Source organism: Strix uralensis, chromosome 3 (assembly GCF_047716275.1).
Source record: "Strix uralensis isolate ZFMK-TIS-50842 chromosome 3, bStrUra1, whole genome shotgun sequence".
Lineage (NCBI taxonomy): Eukaryota > Metazoa > Chordata > Aves > Strigiformes > Strigidae > Strix > Strix uralensis.
The window spans coordinates 57,825,334-57,852,448 of NC_133974.1; the positions used below are offsets into that span (position 1 = coordinate 57,825,334).

The following is a 27,115-nucleotide window of genomic DNA, read 5'->3' on the forward strand; positions in this document are numbered from 1 at the left end:
CCCTAGTTTTGTAACCACAAGTGCTGTATAGAAAAAACACAGTAGGTCCATAAGGACCTTTATTGTGTGGATTTAAGTCAATAAGTTGATGACACTTTGATATGCTTTCTTAAGTTACCTGAGATGGAGTGAAACCAGACATGTGGAAGGCTGAAAAGACAAGCGGCAACTCAGCTTTCAGCAACATTTCAATGTGGTGAGCACTGCAAAAATAGACTGGATGGATGCCAGATTCCACTGTGGTAATAGGCAGGTGCATCTGATTAACAACAACATCATCACCAACAACAAAAGTGAGGAAAAGGATTAGAGTCTACAAAAATGTGTTAGTTTAAAGTATTTTGCTGAGAACAATATATAAAAATATACAGATTTATTTGTAAGATAAGTCATCCCAGTTGTTTTAGAGACAGGAAACCTGGTACTACTATCAGGAAAAACATAGTTAAACTAAAGAAAATTTAAAGTTAGAAACTGTTATTAAATATATCCTGACCATTCCTTTTCATTAGCAATATAGTTTTTTATTGCATGTAAGCTTTAATTGTCAAAGCAGGGATGAAGAAACCGTTGTTATAATTTAAAAATAACAGACAGAGGAAAAAAAAGACTAATTTCTGTTGGATTTTTTTTCCCATTTACTGGTGGATAGAGTGGAACTTCTGTGGTATTTGAAGTAGTTTCCTGTATGCACGTTTCTTTGCATGGATGGTATGACTGAAATTCTATTTTGTGCAGCAAATGAGGTTTTATCAGTATGGAAAACTCTGGATATCAGTGCCTGGTTTCTAGGTAATGAATCCTTGGCTTCATGCTAGAAGGTCAAGGTACATCCTTTGAAATTTTCCTCCTTCCTGAGGTAGGCAGCATCACAATCCAATGGCTGAAAAATTCCTCATTCATGCTTTGACATTTTAGTTTAGTTTACGTTGCAGTAGTTATGCAAATAGGTTAATTAATGAATTTTCTCTTTGTGTTTTCAAGATATATTATGAAAAATAAATCATTTATGTATTGCGAATAAACATTAACACTGCAGCAACCTTCCTGCAATGCTGGCTAGTTCTTGTATGGAAGACGACACTGAAATTCTCAGCACTGATAGTGTTCAGCACAATTACATTCACACAACAGAGCAAAATTTCACTGTGCTAGAACAACCTCAGGGCTGAGCTCAGTGCTGTGAGTGGACCAATACGGTCACTTCTGGTGACAAGACAGACCAATTCATATCAATACAGAAGCTTGCATGCAGAAGAGGTACAGAATCTAATCCATGCTTCTTACACCCCGGAGTTCTCTAGTAAAGACTACCATTGCTTTATAGCATATGTGAAAACATTCAGACAACATGACAATGTAGAAAGTAAACTGGAAGGGTTTTATTTTAAGTAGTTGGAATCACCCCTAAGGAAATGATGTTTCCTATACTACAAACTTGATCCAAAATAATAATAATTTAAAATTGTCAAGCATTCGCTGTTTGGGCAGTAATAATTTTTTTTAATTGACTGAATACATTCTAGTGTATTTAGCAAATTCTGAAACGGACAGTTTTACTAAAAGAATCAAAGGATGGACTTGCACACTGCAATAATAAAAACAAAGGTCATTCAACAGTATCGCAGTCTTGACACAGAGTTTAATGCAACTAACAAAGTTTATTTTACTGCCAGCTTTAAAATTCAGTAACACTGCCTTTATTATCAGTCCACCTGTTACTTCACTACTTTTAAACAACCATCTGAGCAGATGTCAAATCTATATTTTTCTGAGAGAATTTTTCAGGGTCACGTATTCGGTTAAAGGGCCCTAATGAAAACTTAATGCATTAAAAAAACCCATGCAAAACTAAGGAAATTGATAAAGTCTCCTTTAGAAACTTTCAAAGTTGCCTTTCAGAAAGAAACAGCTTTTAAATTCTTACAGATATATGCAGTCTTGGTAGCCAGAGAAATGCTGAAACAAGAAGACATGAAAATTGCTGAAGAAACGTCAGTGTCTTCTCCCTGTCCCCTGACATTATGAGGAAGACAGAAGATGCAAACCAGTCGTAGCCAGCATAGCGCTCCCGCAAGCAGCCTGCGTGAGAAGGTTAAGGAACTTGGGCAGGGATCTCCTCCTCATGGCCCTGAAGGAACCACAGCCCTCCTCCTCCCCAGGCCCATGCACACAGAGGCAAGAGCTGATTTGTTAGAGATGGGACAAGGGGAATACAGCTGCAAAGAAGGCAGCTTCTTGGGGCACGACTGCCTCTCAAACTGAATTAAGAGAGAAGATTTAAGCTATTTTCCCTATACACTACCTTATTTCAAGTCCATAAGTAGTCAAGCCAAATCAACAAAAGTAAACAAAAAACAAGTAAAAGCAAAAACCCCCGCTCCAAAACAAGCGTGCTTGTAGTATAAGACAGGAGAATGGTGGAGGAGGAAAACAGGAGTTGTGAAGATTATGGGAAAAAAAATAAGTAAAAGAAAAGCTTTAAAAAAAAGAGATTAAGCATGTTTTGACTAATGTACCTGAAGTGTATTTTAATAGCGATATGTAAGTCTACCTGAAGAATATAGCAAAGTTTGTTGGAAAGCGATATCTGTTTTATTTTTAAAAAAAGTTCCACAGTAAATCTAAAAGAATCAGAAATCAAAACATTCCTGCTGATCAGATTACAGCCACCATATATCATTACATGGGCAATACCATTAAAACTGTCAGTATTGTGGGAGTACCACAAATACTCATTAATGCTCAAAGATGCATTGCTGCAAACTCTTTACACATACAGAAAGATGTGATCCTACTTCAAAACAGTTTATGACAAAAATGAATGCGACACAACTTTAACAAAATACAGGAACAAAAGGGTGAAGATTTTCTTGAGTGTATTGGGTGTGTATTTTAACTTAACAAAATTTCAAAGTATAAGTGCTGGTTTTATTTGTTGTTTGTTTGGGGTTTTTTTTCCTTTCAGTACACAGTACACATATACACCACCACTAAAAGCCCAAACACAGTTCAAATTCCACTGGCATTTTTAGGTAATATAACATGTTCCATCAAGAAAGGATACAAAGTGAAGATACCACAGTTCTTTGCTGTTGTTTCAGAAATTTCTCACAATTCATTAACACGAAGCACAGCCCATTTTCAGCTTGTTCTTTTAGCAAGTTTAGATATTTTCCATATCTAGCAAAAAAAGTTAAAAAACAAAACTGTTTAAAGGTTAATTATTTTTTTTTTAATTCCTGTAAAGCAAGAACTCATATTTAAAAAGCCTGTGGATGTTAAGCTGTCATAGCGGTGTTCATCACATACACTATGTTGTAGATACACGCATAAATGGTTTAATAAAACCTATTATGCTTTATATAGGAGGGATACACACCAAAAATCAGTGTTACAATTCCTCACCTAAATTCATTTTAGTTCGGTTTTAGACAATGTGGTGAGGAGGAGCAAGTACTCTTGCTCATCACACAACTCATTTTCTTCACATACATTATTTAGAATTCCATCTAAGTATATTGTATGTGTAATTATTAGCATCAAAATTCAAATATTAATGCTAAAGATAACAATCTGTGGAAGTACAGACACATTAGCTTTTCCTTCATCACGGCTCTGCAAATTACCAGCCAAATAAAATGTTTAAATGGAATATAACTAAGCTTAGCTAAACAGAACCAGTTAGAAAAAAAAGACACATAACTCAGGATAATGTAATTCTATGGTAAATCTTACTAACAGGTTACAATTAGCCTTTACAACAATAAAGGATAATAACCTATATAATCTGTAAAGATAGTTTAATTATGTACTAATACCTTTTTCATTTTCAAAGTCAGAATTCATCTTCTTAAAGGTGATCTTTAGATTTAAACGGTATAAAGTATTGAGTCGATAGATTAGGTATCATTAAAGTAATTCCATGTAAACCAAAGAAATCCTAGAAATACACTACGGAAATATTTTAATACCATGTACCTGACTGTCATTTCAACACCAAGCTGCTGCACAGATGAAAGACTTTCATTCTTCACATCTGCATCCATGGCTAAAACAAAACGGTATAATAAAGTATTACGATAAAGATGATTTTAACTGAATATTAATGTAAAGCTTCTTTTATGTATGAACACCAATCTGGACAACTGTTTCTTATTTGAAATGAGTTTAGTAGTGTTTGCAAAGGATGCATCAAGAACCTGCATTCTTCATATATTTTTGTTTTTAATTAAAATCAGTATGGTTATCATTAGCTTTATAGCACGATGTAAACAAACAACATCGTTTTCAGTCCCATTTCTTAGTAGAGCTTCATCCTTTCTGGACAAGAAATCAGACAAAGAAGCATTTTCTGGTCTACTTTCTTCCATTCCAGTGGCCTTAAAGTCTCCTAGCTGTAAAACCAACTTTATTAACAAAAATTCTATTTTGATATGAATCACAGAAAACTTTATAACTGATGGATTTTAAAAAACCTGTATTTCTATGTATTCTTCTTTCACACAATAATATATACCCCAATTTCTGCATTTGTTTAAACTAAAAATCCAAGTCAGAGAAATTAATAAATCATGAATTAAAGCAACTTCTGTTGTAATATTTTCTCAAAATTTTAAATTCTATATGTAATTTAAAATGGGGCATTGTTTCTCTCGTGTACATATATCATCTAAGATAACTACATCTCAGAAAAAAATTACAGTCCAATAACATTGAGTTACAAAGCTGATGGCTTAAACCTTCAATATACTTCTTTCAAAGTGCTACTTAAAAAATAATAAACAAAACCAATAAATAAATAAAAAACCCTAACAACTGACATAATTTGTTAAAAACGTGGGTAACAGATGGCAGCAAAAGTTAAAATATATTCATGTAAGTGATAAATGTAAAAATCTGGTTAAGCAGATCACACAGTAACTTGATATGTAGTTTTCCTATATCCTTTTCAGACAGAGAAATCAAATTGAAGGATTCCCTGGCTACCCATTCAGATAAAGACTCTATGTTCCTGGTAAGCAAACAGGAACTAAGGCATTAAAGATCAAATATTTACAGGTTAAGTGAAGAAATACCTCTGGTTAGGAAGAAAAATTAAATAAAAAAAAATTAAGAAGCACTCTGCTCAGATGAGATGATGTAGGTTGAAATTTTCATGAAGAAAACAATACAGAAAAATTACACTCAACAATGAAGCAACAGAATTCAGCAGGGAAAATACGGTAAGAAAAAAAACCCTGTTCTGTATTACAATTTTAATAGAGGACAATGATCTAAGCGTTAGGGTCATGAGAAATTAACCTTGTACTTTGGACAAATGCATTTATACATAAGAAAAATCATCTGGTCTTTGAGTAAAACAAATTTATCCAATAATCTGATGGGATTGAAATAGCAAACCCACACCAGAGATATTTTTTTACTCAAAGAACAGAAGTTCAAATACCTTTTGAATAGCATACCAGCAACACAGTATTTGGAAGAATACATGTAAGATCACTGGGCATTTCAGTTAAAAACCCAGAGAAAAGTGAAACAGCTCCTGTTTGAAGTTACCTGTTTACTCAGGCTGCAATTACCATACTAAATCAATTCATTTTCAGGTTCCTGTGCGCAACTATGAAGGCAAGAAGCACACTTATATCCCAGAAACCAGAGGGAATTTGAATGAGTGGGCTATGACTAATGGCTAATTCAGTCCTGACACGACCATATTTAATGGCAGGAGAGAGGCCAGCAGTATAACAACCTCTAAGACAGAAGGAAGCCCTGCCTCCATTTTGAGGTGGATCCTCCTGTGGGTGGCAATGCAGGTGCTAGTATCCCCGTCCAGCAAGGGTGTAGTGAGTAACAGCTGTATCACAACCCACAATTGGAAACCTGTTTCCATTCTGTAACAGTTTACAGCAAGTACTGAATGCTTACTTCCCATTAACACTAAAAGAACACAGCTGATTTCACTGACTCTCATTGCCTTTTCTTCTTGTTGGAATAATTTCTTTTCTTAGTTGCTGAAAAGGGTTTTCTCCTTATCAGTTTTCCTTTTGATATTTTCCCCTGTACTGTGAAAGATAAAATTAACATAAAGTTTGGATTGAATAATAATTCTATATTACACAGTACCTCATCAAGGCAAAAACTCTTGGTTTTGTACACCAGTGTATTTGAAACAATCATAGCTTCATCCACTAGGCAGTCAAGATGCTGTCAATACACAACTCACAATGTGAACACACAAACTGTGGTTCTTTGTCCTGGGTAAAAAGTTTTGATTTTCCATTTTGTTTACCAATTAATAGACTGGGAAAACTAGGCTTTAGAAAACTATAAAGTCATTTAGAATACACAAAGGACCACTTCCCACTGATTAAAAACTGGACCTTAAATGTTCCATTAAGCTTAGAAAATTGTTATTAACAATAAGTGGAATATTGAAACACTGCATTTTGCACTCCATGAATAAAAAGTTGACTAGTAAGCTTGCAGGAATATGTTGTGACTGTACTATTGTAATGATGCTCGTACCTCTGATTTAATACATTGAATTTAATTTTCTACAAAACTCATTTGACAGATATTTAGCAATGCACCTGATATAACTGTCTTGAAAAACAATGAGTTTCATAACAAAAGGCATCAACAGATCAATTTTCTAAATAAGAATGACATTTATCCTCAAACAAAGGACAGAACACCTCTCTGAACTGTGAATTAGATGACAACGTGATACAGCACTGTGGCTATTATTAAATGTAATGAACAACATGCTTTGGCAGCTTCCTTTTTATTTATCTAATAAACCAAAAAAATCTACGTTGGTACAGGTATTTTACACTTCTTTCTTTAAAAATGTAAAACACTGTAACATAGATATTAAGCCAAAATTAAACTAGTGACTTGAAGGATACCAGAATTCTCTATGAGCTGAATTACAATTTTTAAAATAAATTGTTTTAACAGACAGTTTACTTTATCTCTCATTCTAAAATGCATTAAAAAACCCCACAGCGGTAACTGTGGACCATTTTTAAGTGTAAATGATACATATCTTTTTTAGCCACGCAATTGCTCTTTTATATTAACAACTTACCATACACACTTCAGATAAGCTAATCATAAGAAATATTAGTATTCCTGCTCTCGAATCTTTTTTTTTAAATCCACTATTTAACACAATCATTCAAAAGAGAAAATGTTTCCTTTGAAACACCAAGGAGTGTAAATTATTAATTCTCAGTGATAACTTCAAACAAAAACAAAAGAACACTACATGTGAAAAATCTTTTTCTACAATAAAGAAATACTTCTTTTTATGACTTGGTAATCTTCCTCTTGGCTTCCAACTCTTCTACCTCTAAACCAAATTCAGTGTTCCACAGAAAACCAAAACCAAAGAATTAGGACCTCTGATGCTTGAGTGCAGGGAGCAGGACAAAAAAAGGCAAAGAGGGCTCATTGAGCAACTTGTCCCACGTGGTTCTGTCAGGAATCCCAGATTTAGGCTAGATAAGGTACGCTTTACTGCCACTGACTATCTAGTCTTATCTTTAAAGAGAAGCAATCCTGCGCATCCGGTATAGTTCCAGATGCAAATCAGATGATCCTGGGGAGAGGTGGGGATTAACTTCTGCTTAAAAGCCCTTTCATTATTTACTCATTGTGGAGCAAAACCTAGTGATGGAAATGAATTTGAAGGTTTTCATCTTGTGGCAAAAGGAAAAGATGGGCAGATAGTCTTCTGTGGTTTTTACCTTCCAGGTCTTCCTGCAAAACTCTGAGCAATCGTAAATGTCAAAAAGGATTAGGGGGAATGGGAAGAACAGGCTGAAGGGAAAACAGGGAGCAATTCTTTAAGCAATCTTAGTATTTCCTTGCTTCAAGGTCATGACTGATCATTCATACTAACTCTGATCATACCCATTTTCAAGCATCTCAATAGGCAGTACTTCTCAAAATATTTTGTAGCATTCAGGAGCACAAAAACGGACGTGTCACAAGCTGTGATTTGCAAAGGCAATTAAACTCTATCTATAGCTACAAACACTTCAAAGTTAGCTGGTATGCACAGTCCAGTAGTACTCTTCCTGATCAGACTAGGCTTCAACTAATTTACAACTCGTATGAAAGATTGCTTTCTTATTTATTTGCCCTTTCACCATGAAGAAGCTTCTATGTGTTTAAGTCAGAAAATAAGCCACATCGCATTCATACTGAAATGACAGGATGCCAAGCTCAAACAGCTTTATGGCATATTTCATACAACCTGTATGGTCTTTAGGCAATAATTAATTTATTTCCCTGTTTAACTGCTGTTACCCCAAAGAAACTACTAGCTCCCCTTCTGTGTGAAGTGAAGAAAATGACTGAAGTTGTTGCTCCCATTACTGAATTAGATTTTTCACTTCCTGGTGCCCAGGACAAATGTTTATATGGTTATATAAATAATCTTTGCAAAATGTTAATGAATGTTAAATTTTAACTTCAGTGATAGTAAGAAAGATTAGTTTTCTTTGTGCTGCATCTCTGACAGATGGAATATACTTTTGATTCAAAGGAACCATGTAAGTTAAATACTGCAAACAGTTGAGAAACCCATGATGGACGGAGCCACCTGCATAATCCCTGCAGATGCTTCAAAAATCTTAAAAGTACATAATTATGTTCACTATCAGATCTCTAGTCCTTAGATTTGTCCATATAAACTGAAATTGTGGAACTCACTAATTTATTTTTTTTTAACTAAAAAAGCAGGTTTTTTTACTTACTCTTCAACAGGTACCTAAACATTGACACTGTCAGTGGGCAGATGCCCAAGCAGTCAGTATAGAACTGTATGTTTTGTCAGTACTTATCCTCTCTCCTTCTGATGTCGTTACAAAAGTTTTCTATTTTAAAACATTATTTGGAATTTGGGCAAGGCAGAAGTCATACATTTCTCACTATATTCTCTTCTGTCATTTTGCTACTGTCTTGATGGTGTCATCTCCTCTACCAGGCTTCTGACAGTCTGAATTTCATATTCATTGTTAGAATTGTGTATGAAATAATCCCATTTCAAAGAAAAGTATTATTATTGTTGGATTTGAACTGTGAATGGAGACAATGTAAACAAGATCCAAGAATAATTGCTGGAGAATGCTGTAGGCTTCTCATCAAAGCTAGGTAACCTCACGTGCAATTCCACTTTGACTGTTGAAAGTATCTGTTATGTCATCAGTACGGCTGTCATAAAAACACAAGATCAAAATATTTATACCTAGAACGTCTTCTTTATGTATTGGTCATCACGAATACTCAACAAAAATACTCTTCACAAATTTTTGGCAGCAATATCATTAAGAATGAACCACATTTTCAGTCCAGTTACATATAAACTGGCAAAGGGCAAAATGCTTTTTGCTAACAGCATCTTTAAAGTGGGCACCCATCTTTAAAGAAGTGCATTCATCAAATTATGCAGGAAGAAGGGAAGAATACCCTTCACTCTCTTTCAGCTCAATTTGGGGCTGTAGTCCCGTATTTCTCATTTGCTGCTCCTTCTGATCAGCTCTATACTGATAGCTTCCCATTGGTGTTTTTAAAATTTCTCAGTTCATTACCCAATCCACCTGACCCTAAGAAGATTAAAAGCCCATTAAATGATAGAAAGTTCCTATGAGATTTTGTTCAGCTGGAGAACTGAGCCTCATCTAGAGAAGGAATACACCATGACATTTGAGTTTTATGGCCAAGACCTGAAATCCCTGAGGTTCTGTCCCTTTTGGCAGTACATGGCAGAGCTGTTTCAGAGACAAAGTCTGGTGGAAATAGAGAACTCAACTGCAAGGTTATCTGCACATCCAGAGCTACCAAAAAACCAGTTGATCCTGAAAGGTTGTAGCATTCCCAATTTTGGGCAGATTGCAACTCACGGCAGAGACCAATTAAGAAGCTCAGACACCAATATATTAGATGACTCTGCTAGTGGAATTCTTTGAGAAATGGATTTGTTGGAACCTTGAGAAAACTAATAAATTTCCACAAAGGATTTATGTTGCAATGAACTGGAATTTCCTAACAGGAATAGCAAGTAGCTATTTTAGGAACTTCATAACACTAATGTGTAATGCTTATTTTACTACTGTAAGAAATTTCAGTTTCTTGCCATCCTATTGCCTATTACAGCTAGACATCAATGATATGGTTTTCAGTGTTTTTTCTTAAGAAGAAAGAAATAAAAGCAAACTAGAAAGGATTAATTCTGGGAAAGGGGATAGACAGAGTTCATTAACATTTAATGTACATACTGTATGTTATTTTACTCATCTGAATCCACATCAGAGCAGTACCATTGCTGCTAGCAGAAAGTAAACTTCAAGTAAGATTTGTGTTACTGTTTATAATTAAACACTGCAACTGCATATTGATTTATCAGGTATTTTCCTTCCTTCTCTCTTATCTTGAAAATGATAACAACCCAAACTAATTTGATTTTTCCACATTTGCAAATTTTATAATAGACTGAAATCCTGAGGGATTCCACAGCAGATGGATGACTGTTATGCTAATTACAGCTACCTACAGGTTTAGAAAGCTGTCATTTTTTAAGATAGTCAATTCCTCATTTCAACAAACATGATAAACACTGAATATCTATGCACTGTACTGAATCCACTTTTACAAAAACTGTGACTTTATTAAAATTAAACAACTATTAGAAACTGTTTTTCAGTTCCTCAGACCCAAATTTATTCAAGAGAATGGTGGACACACACAATTATGAAGTGCATGTTTAGCTTGCTTAGATATGCAGCTAAAAAGATGCATCTGGAATATCGTTTACCTTCTAACAACTCATTAGCTTTACCCAATTCAGAAAAATGTCTCTTCTGTAACAGCAGTCTTAGGAGTTAGCTTAGATAGCACTTACACATACATATATCGAAAAGACACTGTGAAATAACATGGCATTCAATAATTAATTGTTCTTGGAGAAATTTCAACCCTTCATACACATTAGCAGAAAACCCTGGGACATGTATACAAATGTGATTATTATTTAATCAGCAAGAAACCTATTTTAAGCAAATAAGGTCTGATGAAGATTTGAGCGTGTTTTGTTTGTCCCTTCCGTACAAACATAGGAAGTGTAATACAGACTTGGGTTCTCAAAGCACATTCCCCATCTTCACAGGAATGCCACACTGTATGTCTTATGATGTAAAAAAGAACCTGAAATGAGTGTAAATTTAGCTATAAAACTGATTCTTACAATCAAGCCCTTTTACTGTTCCAGAGTGAAATCATAGATTCAATTTTAGAGCCAGACTTTTGTTTCACTTTCGCTTAATCAGCATAAATTTATTTGTTTAAACGAGTTTCCCTGGACATCACACATTGCTACACCTGTCTGAAAAAAGTGCTATGAAATTTTAGTAACTATTCTCCTATAAAACTTAAAAGAAACCCTTGATGAAATATATGCTGTTTGCCTGAGCAACAGTCTTTCAGGGACTGGAGAACTCTTCACAAAAAGCATCTGTGCTAATAGTGTCACTGGCAGTGAAAGAAAGCATTAAGCCCTCTGACTACATTTCACATCAGTTTCTTACCACCAGACTACTGACTATCCTTCAGAAGGCTTCTCACTCTCCCATTTCCACGCTTGTCTTCATTAAAGCACATGGAATATCAAAAGTATTTGCAAATAGAACTGTTCATCAGCCAACCCTTTATATTTTGGAACTTTTATTTGAGAACTGAAAATGCAAACTTATTCAGAATTAATGTTCAATAGTGCCTGTATTAGACTGAACAAAAAAAATATTCAGAAAATACAGAAAGGAGTGTCATACAGACTGGGTTGGTTTCTCATGGAAAGGAAACCTGTCAAGCTCAAGAAAATAAGGAATTAAGACTTTTACTATCTTTGTTTTGTTTCTGTACCCTTTCTTTGGAATTTTCTGTTCTAAAAAATTAATTTAATGTATGCAACTGTCACAGGATTTTCAAACTTGGTATTTCTTCAAAGTTGGCATTAAATTTTAGATAAATAATGTAGTGTTGTTGCCACCTCCACCTAATCAACGGTTAATGATGAAATCACACATCAATGAAGAAGATGATCCAGGTTCAACCTTCCTGAATGTGTTTTAAATCCTAGCTTTGAACAAAAGGTTGAGAAGAGTGGATTGAAACTAAGTTACTCAATATCTAAGGGAACAGAGCATGGGCTACTGCTTCCCTTCATTACAGTTCTTCCACACTGCATGGAAGCACTTAACTGCTATGCTTAAGAAACAACAGGATGCTGTCTTTGCTGGGCAAGACATCCACTTGGAGATTGCACAGTTAGATGTCTGTTCCTTATCTAGTTAGTTTTTGTCTTATTCAAACCAAGTGGGTTTTCCTGTTTTCCTAACAGGAAACACAAAGATAACCTTGAAAATTTAGGTCTGCGGGCTATACTGTTCTCCAGAGAAATGCAAGATAGGCATTCCACAAGATGGAAAAGGAAACTACACCTGGGCCTTCCGTATTATTGGAGAACACGTGATGTTTTGAACTGCAACCTAAAAAGAGAGAGAGAAGAGCAAGAGGGGCAGTCTAGGTTTCAAACAAATAATTTCCATCATGAAGACATTATGGGGGCTTTTAAAGGAACCATCAAAATCATCATTTGAATTGGCAAGTATCAAAAATATGTAAATAGCAAGTCTTATGAGTCCATGAAAAGATTTTTGTTGCTCATCATGCCTTCGGAGAAGTTGAAAAGTAAATGACTAATGCAGGGCAAAAAAAAGCCCTTTAAGGATCTTTTAAGGAAAAATAAAATAGTGACAGAAAGAACTGTCACTTCAGCAACTCTCTTCATTAAGCAAAGAGACAGATTCTCAAATAAACTTAAGAGTATTCCATTTGCAAGCTTTCAGAAGGTAAAGGCCACGACATAAAAGAAAGAGATCCTCTAAATTGCTAAAGGGTTTTATGCTTTGAAACTTCAAAGGCAAGTCTGAAGTCTCCAAGGATACTGTATTTGCATCCTATAGATGTGAGAATAAAGTATCAGTATAGATAACAAACTCTCCCCAAAGCAGGCTTGGTTCTCCAGTTAGTGGCAGAATAAGTACTCTGAATGACTGAACTGCAACCTAAGTGAAAAGTCTTGGACAGATAGTAAAGAATGAAAGTGCATTTTCCAGCAGATATTAACAATGCTTCTAAAAATTTTGCAAGTGCTTCAAAATGTTAAAATGTATTACTTTACACTCAGAATAAATTAACTTTATTATTCATCCTTTAATGTTGGCTGTAAGCACATCTATACAAAACTAACACTCAGATTGCCAACAATAGCAGGTTTTAAATACATATCCTTTAATACAATATGAATTGTATACCTTTGGGTTGATTATATATTATGGGGCTTCAAAAGGTGAGCCAGATTGCTTACACCATCTTAAATGTTTATACCACCAGCTTTGCAAATCACTCTACAATAGGTGTCAACAAATACTTTGAATCATACCCTTACCTGTTCTGTCCACCTTTCCATCACACGTACAGAAATGTGAAAGCCCATTCACTAATAATTATCTGTACTGTTTACTCAAGCACATCATCTTTTGCTCCAAAGTGAGGTATTTCCTACCAGTTATGAATTTCTGAGTTGTTAAAAACCATATTAAACAACCCTCAAAATGCTACAGATACATTTAAAATGGAAGTAATTTAAATATGAAGAGGCTGCATGGCAATAAATTATTAGGAGACTGACCTTTATAGTTTCCTGTGCTGAAATAACAATCTGATCGGCTTTCAGAAAGATGTGACACGAACTTTTCAATTAATTCTGCCAAAACTGCAAAAAGTAAAAATCCATTAAAACATTAGAGGCAATGACAAAATGTGGAACTACATTACTTAACAAAATTACAATATATGAGAAACTAAAGCTATTTGAATTCCTGCATGTTTATTCATGTTTTCATGGAGGAACAATTCATTTTGCATTCCTAACACCATTCCTAACTTAAATTAAATTTTAATAGCTTTACTGAGAATATATTCAGTGTAAACGGAAAGAGAATCACTTATTATCTTTATATCCTCCAAGGATTACTTCATAATTTGTTACACGGTTTCAATATGAAATGAAAATTAACTATAATTAAACCACGGTATCTTACCATATTTGTCTGTGTATGTACACAGGAAATAAAAAAAAATAAAAACAAACTTACAACAGCCACACAACAAAAAACCGACACCACCCCAAAACTGTGTTAACAGAAGTAAATGAAGTTTTAAGGGCTGTTTAAAAAAAAAAAAAAAAAAAAGATATAAAACTACATATAAACTACCTATGCCATCACAAGAAAAAAATTATTCACTTAAAATTAAGCAAAAGGAACATTTACTTTGGTAAATTCTGTCTTTTATGATGACCATAATGTTCTTATTCAGTTCTTGTTTTGAATCTGCAGATACTGCATTGATAAGTCAGATGCTGACATCTGGTCACTATGTAGGAAATTGTATCTCCCACCTCAACACGACATTAGCCAGGAAGTACACAAGAACTCTCAATGACAAATCATTAGCAAAAACTGTTGCCGATTCTTCAGTTCTCCAAGTTTGACACTACTGCAACTGAGCACACTACCACCTTACAGATTTAAACAAAGTACACAAGGAAGTCTTTATACATACTGCACAGAGGAAGCCCATACTGAGATGAGCCATATTAAGAATTTAAGGTAGCAACAATGAACATTTTTTATAAGTAAATACTATCCCAAAACAGCTGCTGTTGTCATGACAAACAGGATTTAAAGAATAGTGATATAACATTTTCAAACTAATGCGAAGCAAGGAAGTGTATTTAGAGAGTAACAAGTGCTGCTGCCCATGGGATTTCCTGTTTTAAGACTGCATGTTACCATTTCCTTGGCAGCAGCTCAATTTAATAGCACTGAAGCTTCATTCCCTAGTCATCCATTCCTGCACGTAACAGCATGCACCCACATTTTAGCAGATAGCTGTATGAACATTATACCAGCAGAAGTAAGGCGCAACAATCTGTGGTGGAGGTGGCAATGGAGAAAGCTAGAAAACTCTTGAACTAGCCTTGCTGGCAGGAAAACTAACACAGGAGACTGCTGTGCAAGCTCTTTCGTGCATGAGGAGGAAGATGACAGAACCTCCACCCAATTTGATGCTCTTTATGCCAGAAAAATAATGAAGAAAAAGATAAAGACTGTTAACTCTTCTTCCAACCATTTTAAGCTGATATACTGACATTAAATCATTTTTTTCTTGATTAGTTTTCTAAAAAGAGTTACAGAAATTAATTTACACTGAATGAGTCCAGAAAAATTTTTAAAAGGTTGAGTTTTGGTAATAGTATGTTGATGGGTAGGGCAAAGGGGAAAAGGTTTCACTACAACAGCTAAACACAGATTTACAGTTAAGAGCAGCCAACTCCAACAGTAATAAAATTAATTTTGCATTGCAAAGGACTACTAAATCAAAACAAAAAAAATTACATGTGTAATTTATATTCCTACACATTTTTATGGAGAGAAGAAACTGCTACTTAAACATAATATAGCTATTTTTAATCATGGTTAATAAACCACATGAGGCTAGCAAAAAGTAATTTATTTTATAGAAGAGTAACGGTTTATTCATTTTGTGAGAATAAATAGAATAAACGATCATCTCACTAATCTTCACTAATATGCTTAGTGGAATTTGGTCCACAAACAATATAACAAATATTTGTGTAAAATGAGAAAAGGTGTCTATATCTGGAGCTGTAGATAGCAAAAGCAGAAATTAAAATTTGTAACTAGCTTGATATTTACTGTATGCCTATTAGTATTGTGACTACTGAAATATGCCACACTATAATAACAAACAGGAACTATGTTAAAAAGACTAAAATAGCATGTAATTCACAAAACTTAAAACCAAGTCAGAAAACTGTACACTTCTTCCCTTTGTGCTGGAAGGCATCCACACGCTTGACCTAGCAGTCAAATATTTCAGTTCAGTGCTTGAGTTAATGGGAGAAGTGACAGCTCAACTGCTAAGCAATTTTTTTAAACTCAAGCACTAAATTGATTTCCACCATTTGAAAGTATTTATCTAAGTGCCTATCAGGATCTTTGAAATGTTTTTAATCAAGTTTGAGAGAGGAACACACACATAAGAATTTATCAAAACAAATGTTGTTAACACATAAATAGAGGGTTTTCACAGGACATTCCCTCTTCCAAAAGAGTGTGTGAAATGACAAGTAGTTATTTTATTTTTTCTCTTTTAATACTAAATCATTTAGCTGCCATTTGGACACTCCCTGAAAATCTTTATAAAGGTGGAAACTGACTCAGTGATTTTCATTTAATGGAAAAAGTAGACAAAAGAAATTCAGGAAAGTTCATTGTATAGTGCAGTCAGCCTTGTTGTAAAAGCCCACGTTCTCATGCAGAGGTTATGTGCAGACACAGAGATTAGCGTTGTAGCCCACCAACTCGGTGAAAATGTTGATTTTCTTAAATTATGGTAGCTTGGCTGTATTAATATTGAAGTTTTTAAGAGACTGGTAATTACCTCATGCAAATTTAATCCACACATCCAAAATAAGAGAATTTCAATTTAGGACTGTGTAATCACATACAAAATAAATGAAAGAGTCTTAAAATTCCCTAAATGATTGCAGTATGCTCATAAAACACCCAAATTCCTGCAGGATTTTTTTTTCCTTGAACAAAATGTACAAAAGGAAGGTAATCAAAATGGCTTCTAAACTGCACAAGAACACTGATTAAAAAAACTCATGTGATTAAAACTGTTTTAATAGGTAACCACCATGAGAGATTATCTAATTCCCACTCTGAAAGGTTTAAGCCAAAAAGGTCAAAAACTGCAAAAAGCATCAGATTTTTTTAGATCCTCTAATGTAACTAGTATTACTGGATCATATCCTATACCAACTCACAGATGCTTCAGAGGAGTTTAGAAGAAAAAAGAAACTTTAAGAGTTAACAGTAGCCCTACTTGACTTGTGTTAGAGGTTAAAAATTGAAGAATGAAAACCTTGAACAGTTGACTTTGTATGGGTAGTGTCAGAAATTTTTAACTCCATCAACCATACTTCTGTTTAATAAATATATGAAAAACACAGTTGGCAATTCCATTCTTAATGGCAACAATAAGGAGGACTATTTTTAATTCCTAAGATAATGGGAGAGCCTTTCAATTACTGTACATTGAAATAGCAAAGGAACAACCTGCGTTTTCTTTGAAAAGAAGAAAACAGCAATAAAAATTCCAGCAGTGCTTCCATTAAAGATGAAGGTCACATATCTTATACCAATAGTATAATCTTTATTAATGGAAAAAACAGCCTTTCAAGTCCTAATCAAATGTCATAATCTTCACACACATGCATGCACATTCACATGCACTCACACTGCTTACAGGATATTCCTTTGTAACTTGCTCCAAACTTGTTTGGGGGACAGAAGAAATAAATTTTGATCTGCAGTTGTTCTTCCTGTGTAACACAAAAGACCCACTGTTCCACTCTAATTCCGAAACAAGCAAAACCTCTTTTGTGAATGCAATGTTTTTAAATTGGTCATCCTAAAAAATGAGGGCAGACCACAGGCAGAATCTAGATCTGAGTGATCTTCGAGGCAGAAGATTTGGTCCATATTAAAAAGGTCATATTGAGCTTAGAGAATCTATGTTCTTCTTACAAAGAAGAAGAGGCTTCTCTGAGGATTAATTCAGAATGGAAATCTAATAGTTATCCTGATTTGTCTTTTTGAAATCACAGCCTAGGGAACTCTCACATACTGAACAAAAGAGCCTATGGAATACTACTATACAAGACTAAAGTTAGTCAAATCTTCTTTAGCTGGACCTAATGAAGACTGAAATTTAAATAATTTTCTCCTTAAAAAAAAGGAACATACTAGTAACCACAGAATCATATACTGGTTTGGGTTGGAAAGGACCTTTAAAGGTCATCTAGTCCAATCCTCCAGCAATGAGCAGGGACATCTTCATCTAGATCAGGTTGCTCAGAGCCCCGTCCAACCTGATCTTGAATTATTTCCAGGGATGAGGCAGCTACCTCTCTGGGCAACCTGTTCCAGTGTTTCACCACCCTTGTTGTAAAAAATGTCTTCCTTATATCTAGACTAAATCTATGCTCTTTTAGTTTAAAACCATTACCCCTTGTCCTACCACTATAGGTCCTACCAAAAAGTCTGTCCTCATCCTTCCTGTAGGCCCCCTTTAAGTACTGAAATGCTCCTATAAGGTCTCCCCGGAGCCTTATCTTGTCCAGGCTGAACAACTCGAACTCTCTCGGCCTTTCTTCATAGGAGAGGTGTTCCAGCCCTCTGATCATTTTTCTGGCCCCACTCTGGAACCACTCCAGCAGGTCTATGTCTTTCCTGTGCTGAGGTGTCCAGTGCTGGATGCAGTAGTCCAGGTGGGGCATCACCCGAGTGGAGCAGAGGAGGAGAATCACCTCCCTTGACCTGCTGGCCACACTTCTCTTGATGCAGCCCAGGATACGGTTGGCTTTCTGGGCTGCGAGAGTACATTGCTGGGTCATGTCCAGCTTATCATCCACCAGTAGTACTTTCAAGTACTTCTTCTCAGGGCTGCTCTCAATCCCTTCATTCCCCAGCCTGTATTGATACCAGGGGTTGTCCTGATTCTGGTGTAGGACCCTGTGCTTGGCCTTGTTGAACCTCATGAGGTTCACATGGTCCACTTCTTGAGCTTGTCCAGGTCCCTCTGGATGGCATTCCTTCCCTCAGGTGTGTCAACTGCACCACTCAGCTTGGTGTCATCTGCAAACCCGCCGACGGTGCATTCCATCCCACTGTCTATGTCACTGATGAAGATATTAAACAGTACTGGTCCCAATACCCACCCCTAAGGGACACCACTTGTCACTGATCTCCATCTGGACATTGAGCCATTGACCACTACCCTCTGGATGCAACCATCCATTCAACTCCTCGTCCATCAAACAGTCCACCCATCAAATCCATCTCTCTTCAATTTAGAAAGAAGGATGTTGTGGGTGACTGTGTCAAAGGCCTTACAGAAGTCCAGATAGATGACATCCATAGCTCTTCCCTTGTCCACTGATGTAGTCATTCCATCATAGAAGGCCACTAGGTTAGCCAGGCAGGACTTGCCCTTGGTGAAGCCATGCTGTCTGTCTCAAGTCACCTCCCTGTCCTCCATGTACCTTAGTATAGCTTCTAGGAGGATCTGTTCCATGACCTTCCCAAGCACAGAGGTGAAGCTGACAGGTTGGTAGTTCCCAGGGTCCTCCTTTCTACCCCTTTTAAAAATGGGTGCAATGTTTCCCTTTTTCCAGTCACCAAGGACTTCACTTGACTGCCATGACTTTTCAAATCTCATGGAGAGTGGCTTGGCAACTACATCAGCCAATTCCCTCAGGACTCTGGGATGCATCTTGTCAGGTCCCATAAACATGTATGTTCGGGTTCCTCAGGTGGTCACAAACCTGATCTTCTCTTACAGCGGGAGCAACTTTGCTCCTTCAGTCCCTGTCTTGAGGTCCATCCACTCAAGAGATGTGGTAAGAGAGATTGCCAGTGAAGACCGAGGCAAAAAAGTAAAAATGTAGTATTGCATTGTCTTTGAATCCAGAAGATCCTTTTCATCAAAAATTAAAGTCCCTATTATCTTTACTTCTATATACAGGCAGAATGATGACAACTGAGACACCCTCCTTGCTGAAGATTCTGGTAGCTGTAAAGTATACCTTCATATTAGCTACATTTACATTAGCCTGATTAGGCTACTTTGATAAACTGCCAAAGTTTAGCATTTTGTTATCCTGAATGAAAAAACACACAACCACACACAACAGTCATACCCTACTGAAAATATCCATCTTTTTGGTTCTTCATCCTATGGGGAAAGTTCTGCAGTTTCTTTCAATTTTTTGCAGCAATTACTAAAGCCTGCAGCACACAAACATCACAAGCAATGACATTGCCTCAAAGGATCACAGTATTTTTTGTCAGCATGTTTTGACAGAGCTACCTCAGATGATGCAGAGCTCACAAAGCATTAATGGATTCTAGAACACTGTGCTGATCATAACCACTCTACTTTCATCACCCATTTCACTGTTGAATGTGCCCAGACAGGAAAGAGGTCAGACTTACATTCCTCTGAAATCTGGGAGAGCTTCACATGCTGCAAAAGATACGTAGTAGCACAGCTATGTCTCATTAAATAGTTTCACTGAACATGATGTCTCAAACCACACAGCTAGCAGTATTTTGGGGCTTCTGAAATATCTCCAAACAGATATGCAACATTTTAACAGCTTTGCATCCACCTTAAATTACCAGAACCAACATTGAGTTTATAATATTACTGTCCTTTCCTAAGGTGTTTCTATTTATTTATTTGGTGTTTGAATGTGTTATTCTGTTTCTATTTTCACACTTTCCTTTTTTGTGTGGTTTGTGAAAGCACTTGCAGAAGCCCCTGTGAGACTTAACAATTCCACAGATATCTTGCTGACTCCCAGTTCCATCTCAGCTGGAAACAGTTATCCAGAAGCAAGCATAATTTTTTGCTTTGGGTTAACAAATCTTAATGACTCTAATTCGTCACTGTAGCTTCTACTACCTCCAACAAAGTTACAGAAAACAACCTACACAGGTTTTGAGGCTGTGTATGAATAACTACAAAGCACAAAAAGAAAGATTTTTCTTTTTCTTTGTAAGACACTACTTTAAATGTATGTTCTGTTTTTTGTAAAAATGTTTTTTCAACTAATAATTCCTTTCAGATGCAGGAAGACAAACTAACAATTTTCAACAAAAATTTCATATAATCCAAGAAGAGATCAGTCTAGAAAATATGCTGCATTCAAATAAAATTGATTTTACAAAGACTAAATTATTTGTGCTTCACAATGTATTACACCAAAAAAACACCTTACTGAACTACTAGACCAGTCACGCAAGAAAAGTAAACATACAACTTTGCTAGAAAAATCTAGCTTTTTTTTTTTCAATTTATTTCTTCTTTTTCTTTTATTTACTTCAGCTTATTTTTCTTCCACTAGCAGAAGCTCATATAAAATTCATTCAGTTGCTTCCGAATGGTTATGAATCTCTACTTGTTCACCTGTTTCACAAAACTGTCTGAATACATGCATTTGTGGACATGTACAATATAAGGTATAAGAGCACATACGCATTATATACAAATACATATGTATTCTGTCTACACACACATTCTTCCAAATGGGAGATGAAAGCTCTGACTAATTTAAAAATCACCTAAGACTATAGACTCAAGCTTGTTTCAAACAAGCAGTAAGAACAGAAAGCTCAGAATTTTGAAACATTTAATAACTATTGACATTCAATAACTATTATCACATTATACAAATGACTAATTTCTTATTAAATATTTTAATATTAAATCAGTTCCTGTATAAATTACTTCCTTAAGGCTTCTGAAACCACTCTGTAACTTTTATAATGCTATATAATTTATCATAAAATTCAGGTCTCATGTAAAACACAAATGCTAGGTTAGTTTGATCCCATATAGAAGATACTTCATCTGTCTTCACTGTCAGTTGTATGAATTGCTTACCTAAAGAATTTAAAGGGAAACCTTTGGCATCTGTAAACAAAAAGTTAGACTATGTACTGACCATCTGACCATAATGAGAATTCTTACAGAAATGGAAGCCAGCATTGTCTGAAAACACCTAGCTTCTTTATTGCTACACAAGTTTATGTGATATTACAAGTGAATTATTATGTCCAGTTTCTGATGATTTATGTCATATGGGTGATCACTGGTTTTGCTTTGACTCGTTTGTTGTTTTAACTGATCTATACCAATGTTCTTCCATGACCACACTCTTCACTAGAAAATACATATGAAAATGAAGAAAAACCTGAATGAGTGGGTTCTTTGATGTTTAGTATGGCTTAATTCTGAAAATTTTTACTGAAATTGGCCATTAATATGATCTCCCAACCCATCTTAAAGTCATTCACTGGTCTCTGGGAAACGTCTGTTTTCTCTCAGTCTCTCTTCCATTTCCTCAGTATCTCAATCATAGACCCTTTCAGAAATCTGAAACAAAGACTTATATTTGAGCCCTCGTTCTGTATCTTTCATTGAAAACAGCCAACACAGAGGGATGATGGCCATAAACAGAGAAAAATAGGACATGAGGCATAAACCCTGTTTTCTCAGGAAAATCCCATTGAAATAGTTTTCATAATCAACACAAAATTATTGATTATTTGTATAGATAATGTAATCCTCAATGAAACTTTAAAGAACAGTTGCTTACTAGTGGCCTTCCGTTCGCTTGCTCTGTTAAACTCGGGAAGTCATACTCACTTGCTCCACTGATGATATCCGGTCTGGCTTTCATGACTTTGCAGAACTGTTTTCTACAAATTTCTGTCCACCCAGTTTGCTTCTCTGGACTTTTTAAGAGTGATAAAAGCTTCTCAAGATCTTTATCTAGAAGAAATGAAGAATTAGTGTTATTCTGTGATGATAATCTTGGCTCATTTTTGTTTTCTTTCTTTTAAATTTACTACATAAATAATAAGCTATTAGTTACAGAGTACCATAGAAACAAGTAGATGCATTCAGAAACTAGAAACATTGCAACAAAGAACAGGAAAGTCAGACACATCTGAGAGCCCTGTCATTGCCTGGTACTTTTGGCAGACCTCATACCTCAGGAAGAAAAGACTAAAAAATATCCCTTATCCCAAGACAATTAAACTGGACAAGCAGTCCTAAAGCTGATGACATTCTGCTTTATACAGAACAGAAATATTCATTCTACTTATTGCTGGGTTTTGAACATTTAAGACATTACTGAGGCACATTTTATAACTCCCCCCAAAGTTATTACTCTTCTCTCCTGACATGATAAGAACTGGAAAGACATTTTAAAGAACATAGTTTGGTATTTCCATGTAATTTCACCACTCTGAGAATCTAAAATAGAAGATAGGCAAAGATCCTCCACCGTATCATTGTTTTAATAATAAAACCGTGAGGTGGCAGCGCTATTTTGTAGAACATGAAATGAAGTATGATAAGACAGCAAGGTAACAATGTTCCATAGAAAATTTCTGCTTCTTTCTGCAAGCAGGTTTCCTTCAGATGCTTCTACTATGGACAGGTATTATGGAGTATATGTGTATACCTTCAGTTGCTAGACACACCTATTGAGTACATTTTGTGAAAATACATTGGGCTACCCATGATATGAGAATTCTTGTAATAGCTTTGCCGATAAATCTCCAGCATTTCCCAACTTTAGCACAAGGACTTAAAATAGGGACAAAAGGTTACACTAAAAGTACACTTTTGCTGTCACTGAAATGTCACCTTGCAAGTCTTGCATTAATATTTAGAGAAACTTAGAATTTTAAATTGAGTTTTCTGAAAAATCAAGGTGCACCCAACATGCTCCAGGCCAGGACCACAGGCTCTTTATTGGTGCTGTCAGAGGCTGGAACAATATTATTCAGGGATTTTCTAATTTGAATGCTTGACTTTTTACTGAGGACTATTAAAACACAGTCTTTTCATACAACTGTTATATATGAGGCACAAATGTATCAGGTAACATTTTTCATTATATGTTCAGCTTGCTTACAAAACAAATTTGCAGAACAGTTTACAAAAAGAACTTTATGAAAGATTCCTTTTTTAAAATACAAAAAAAGAGCTTCAAAGATTGCTCCTTACTGTTACTCTTACCTTGTTATTAAAGACACATTCTCTCTTTAAAATAGGAAGACATGCCTTCAAAATTAAAATTGCCACTGATGCAATGACAAAAGGACAGTAAGTATGTTCTCTTCTCTCTTGGCTAAAAGTGATTTTTTTTCCCTCTATTTTCTACTAAGTTCGAGGAAATTAGACATACTTTATCAATTTTCTACAATAAAATACCACAGGATGAGGCAGTAAATTTCACAACTAGCTGAGTCTCTCAGAGGTTTGAAAACAGAAGAACCATAGTGACAAACACAGACCCAGCATGTGTAATCATACATGAAAAACATTAAGTTGTCTTTCAACAATATAATATCTGTACTTAAAGCCTTAAGAATTTTTTCTTTAAATCAAACATCTTCTGCAACCAAAATGTCTATCTTGGAATTCACACTGAAAAATTATGAATTATGAAAAATTATTAGCAAGCTATCATCATGCATAATGACACTGAAAAATATATGCAAGATAACAATCAAAATAATTCATACATATGCTTTGGCAAATCGAAGAGGAAATAATTTCTTCCCATATATAACATTTATTAAAAAATGCTAATATATTAGCAGGGTTAGTCAGCATAAGGGCTGACTATTCAAATTCTATTTTTCTAAAGGCAGAACAAATTTCAAGTTCAAATGCCAAGTCATTTCATAAAGTAATTTTATGTAAGATAAAACTGATCAAACTCTTAACAGAAAATACTGACCCCTACAAAATGGAAACAATCAGTTTGCCTCTCCTCACGCAACTTGTTTCTCAGACTACTTGATACTGCTATGAAATATTTTCTGGTCAACTTGAGGGGAAGAATAAAGGTGGTATCTGTAATAAGGTAAATGCACATGCACTCACTCCAGCTGTGAGCAATCCCTTCACGGTGGGACCATACAGTTCCCATCATTACAAAAGGACCGTAGTGTAGGCTATGATCCTTTTGTAATGATGGGAACTGCATGGTCTCACACTACTACTAACTATTCACTAAGGTGATGAAGGTTCTTCATACCTTGCAAGCTCTCCTTTGTTCTCTTTCTAAATTTTGGACAATACAGAAATGAATTCTGTTATGAAAGGTGACTTCTGATTAAAAATCAAACAATTCTTTGAGCCAGTCTATGGCTATTTAGAATATTTACTGTTACTGTTACTTCTTTATAGTTTTTCAGTTTTCAGTTTTCTAATAAAACCTAATTGTTTCCACAAACAAAATACTATTTTCAAATTATCTTATTCTTTTAAGATTAGAATATTTTCAACAGAATTACAATATTGCATATAATTTATTTTAAGCTGATCTAAAGACCTTAATGATTTATAATGAGTAAATTGTCTCCTTGCCATTGGAACTTATTGTACAATACATAGTATTTCAAAAGAAGCTAATTAGAGTAACTTAATTATTATCATTATTCCAAATTAATTAACCTGAAATTCCTTTGTTATCCTTAAATAATTAAATCCTCAGTTAGCATCATTCCAAATAACATACACTGATGCTTACAACAACTTACATAAGTATGAAAATTTAACGTGAAGAAGGATTTATTCTTATAGTATTATCAGTAGGATTTCTAGTTCTTTCTTTGCCCTTTTCTGCTATTTCTATAACAGGTGAAGATTGAAGAAAATCTTAGAACTGCAAAGCAACACCCCTCTACAAGTTAAATAGTTACTTCACTTCCTAAAGGACTGCAGTAATTCAGTCTGGCAGGCGAGGATCAGACTACAGGCTGAGGTTTAATCAGTCAACTTACCAGAGACCAGGGTGAAACTTTGATTCCTCTTAAGGAAATAAAACTACTAAAAAAAAAAAAAAATCCCCCAATAATTTCAAGAAAGCAGGATTTCAAGATCATTGCCCATCTATCTCTGCTTGCCTCCTTCTGGCTTCTTGATCTGACCCCTATTTTTCTTTGCACAGTTTGTCTCTCTAATATTCTTCCTCTCCTGCAGGTTTTACAAAATTAAATCTTTATTTTGTGATTGCTGAAATGTGCACATGCTGGTAGCTAGCAGCACCAATGCATCCAAGATCGTACTGTTTAAACAAGTAATCTTTTACTAAGTTAATTGATGCTCCAACAATAGGATAAGGAAATAAAGATTACAGTATTAAACTATTTTCTGAAATTTTGCTAAAGACCATGGACCACTGTATTTGCCTTAAGGTTCCTCTGGGAAGGTAGTATTTATAAAAAAGAAACTTAAGCAACTTCCAATATGTACCAAATATAACTAAAGCATATGGTGTTCTGTCATCAGAATAGTGACAGGCAAGGAACCTAATGAAGACAAGAACTCATTTTTATATAACCAGTGGATTTCTTCCCCCCTGTCAAAGAGAATACAAGAGTTAGGATTCTCAGAGAGCACACAGGAATGTTCAAATTCAAATGACAGAGAAACAAACTTAAGATCCATGCAACCAAGATATATAACATAACCATGTATTTAATACATCCATTACATACTGTAACTGGTACCATATTGTGGCAACTTACAGAATCTTATTTTCTTCCAGCTAAACCACTTGCTACACTTAACAGCTTGTCATTAAACATGGACTACCCTTTCCTCCAGCAGCATGTCACGGTACAAACAAAAATAAAACCACGAACCTTGGAGATTTTTTTGAATGAAAATTGCTTTCAAAAAAACTCACAATATCAAACAAATGCCAGCTCACTTTCACAAGTCAGTAGGCAACCGTAACTTGCCCAACAGTATTACCATGTAGCTGGAACTCCAACTACCACACAGTCCTGGGCTACACATCTTGCTTGTTACTGAGGCTGGGCTTTCACACTGTTGCTAAAGGTGTTCTAAACACAAGCCAATGCCAGAAGAGAGAAGTCCTGTTCTTCTTCCTTCTCTTTTCTGGCACATCACTAAATTAGTTCACTAATTATCCAACGTTAATGACTTGATTTTTTTTTTTTTCCTGGAAGAAATACCAGAACTGCTGATGGAGGTAAAGGACAGAAGGTAAGGGAACAGAGGAAGAAAAAACAACAAACAGGAATAGAAAAGAAAAAGTGAGGAAGGAAATGAGTTAGACCTTCCTCTTCTAATGATAGTGAGCTTTTAAATATCCTCAACGCTAACAGTGTGATTGAAGAGAAGCTTGTGTCAATTTAATTAATCTGCTGCAGTCCTGCCTTCTTCCTCATATGTGGTTATACTCTGCCACCCCACCCCTTCATTTGTGCTAGTACTGGTTGCTCTGTGTAGCCTTGTCCAAAAAAACCCAACAACCCATGTTTACTAGTTT

At 35.3% G+C, this 27,115-nt stretch overlaps 1 protein-coding gene across 5 annotated transcripts in view; it reads right to left on the reverse strand.

Moving 5' to 3' along the window:
* Positions 1–27,115, reverse strand: part of TBC1D32 (TBC1 domain family member 32) — an 89,191-nt gene that overhangs the window by 5,772 nt on the left and 56,304 nt on the right. For all 5 annotated transcript variants that reach the window (XM_074862393.1, XM_074862392.1, XM_074862391.1 and 2 more), the window contains 6 exons: positions 22,438–22,563; positions 13,760–13,843; positions 3,982–4,051; positions 3,068–3,183; positions 1,928–2,082; positions 119–259 (listed from right to left, as the gene is read on the reverse strand). In XM_074862393.1, coding sequence (XP_074718494.1) covers positions 119–259; positions 1,928–2,082; positions 3,068–3,183; positions 3,982–4,051; positions 13,760–13,843; positions 22,438–22,563 — 692 coding nt within the window. The remainder of the gene's footprint in view (positions 1–118; positions 260–1,927; positions 2,083–3,067; positions 3,184–3,981; positions 4,052–13,759; positions 13,844–22,437; positions 22,564–27,115) is intronic.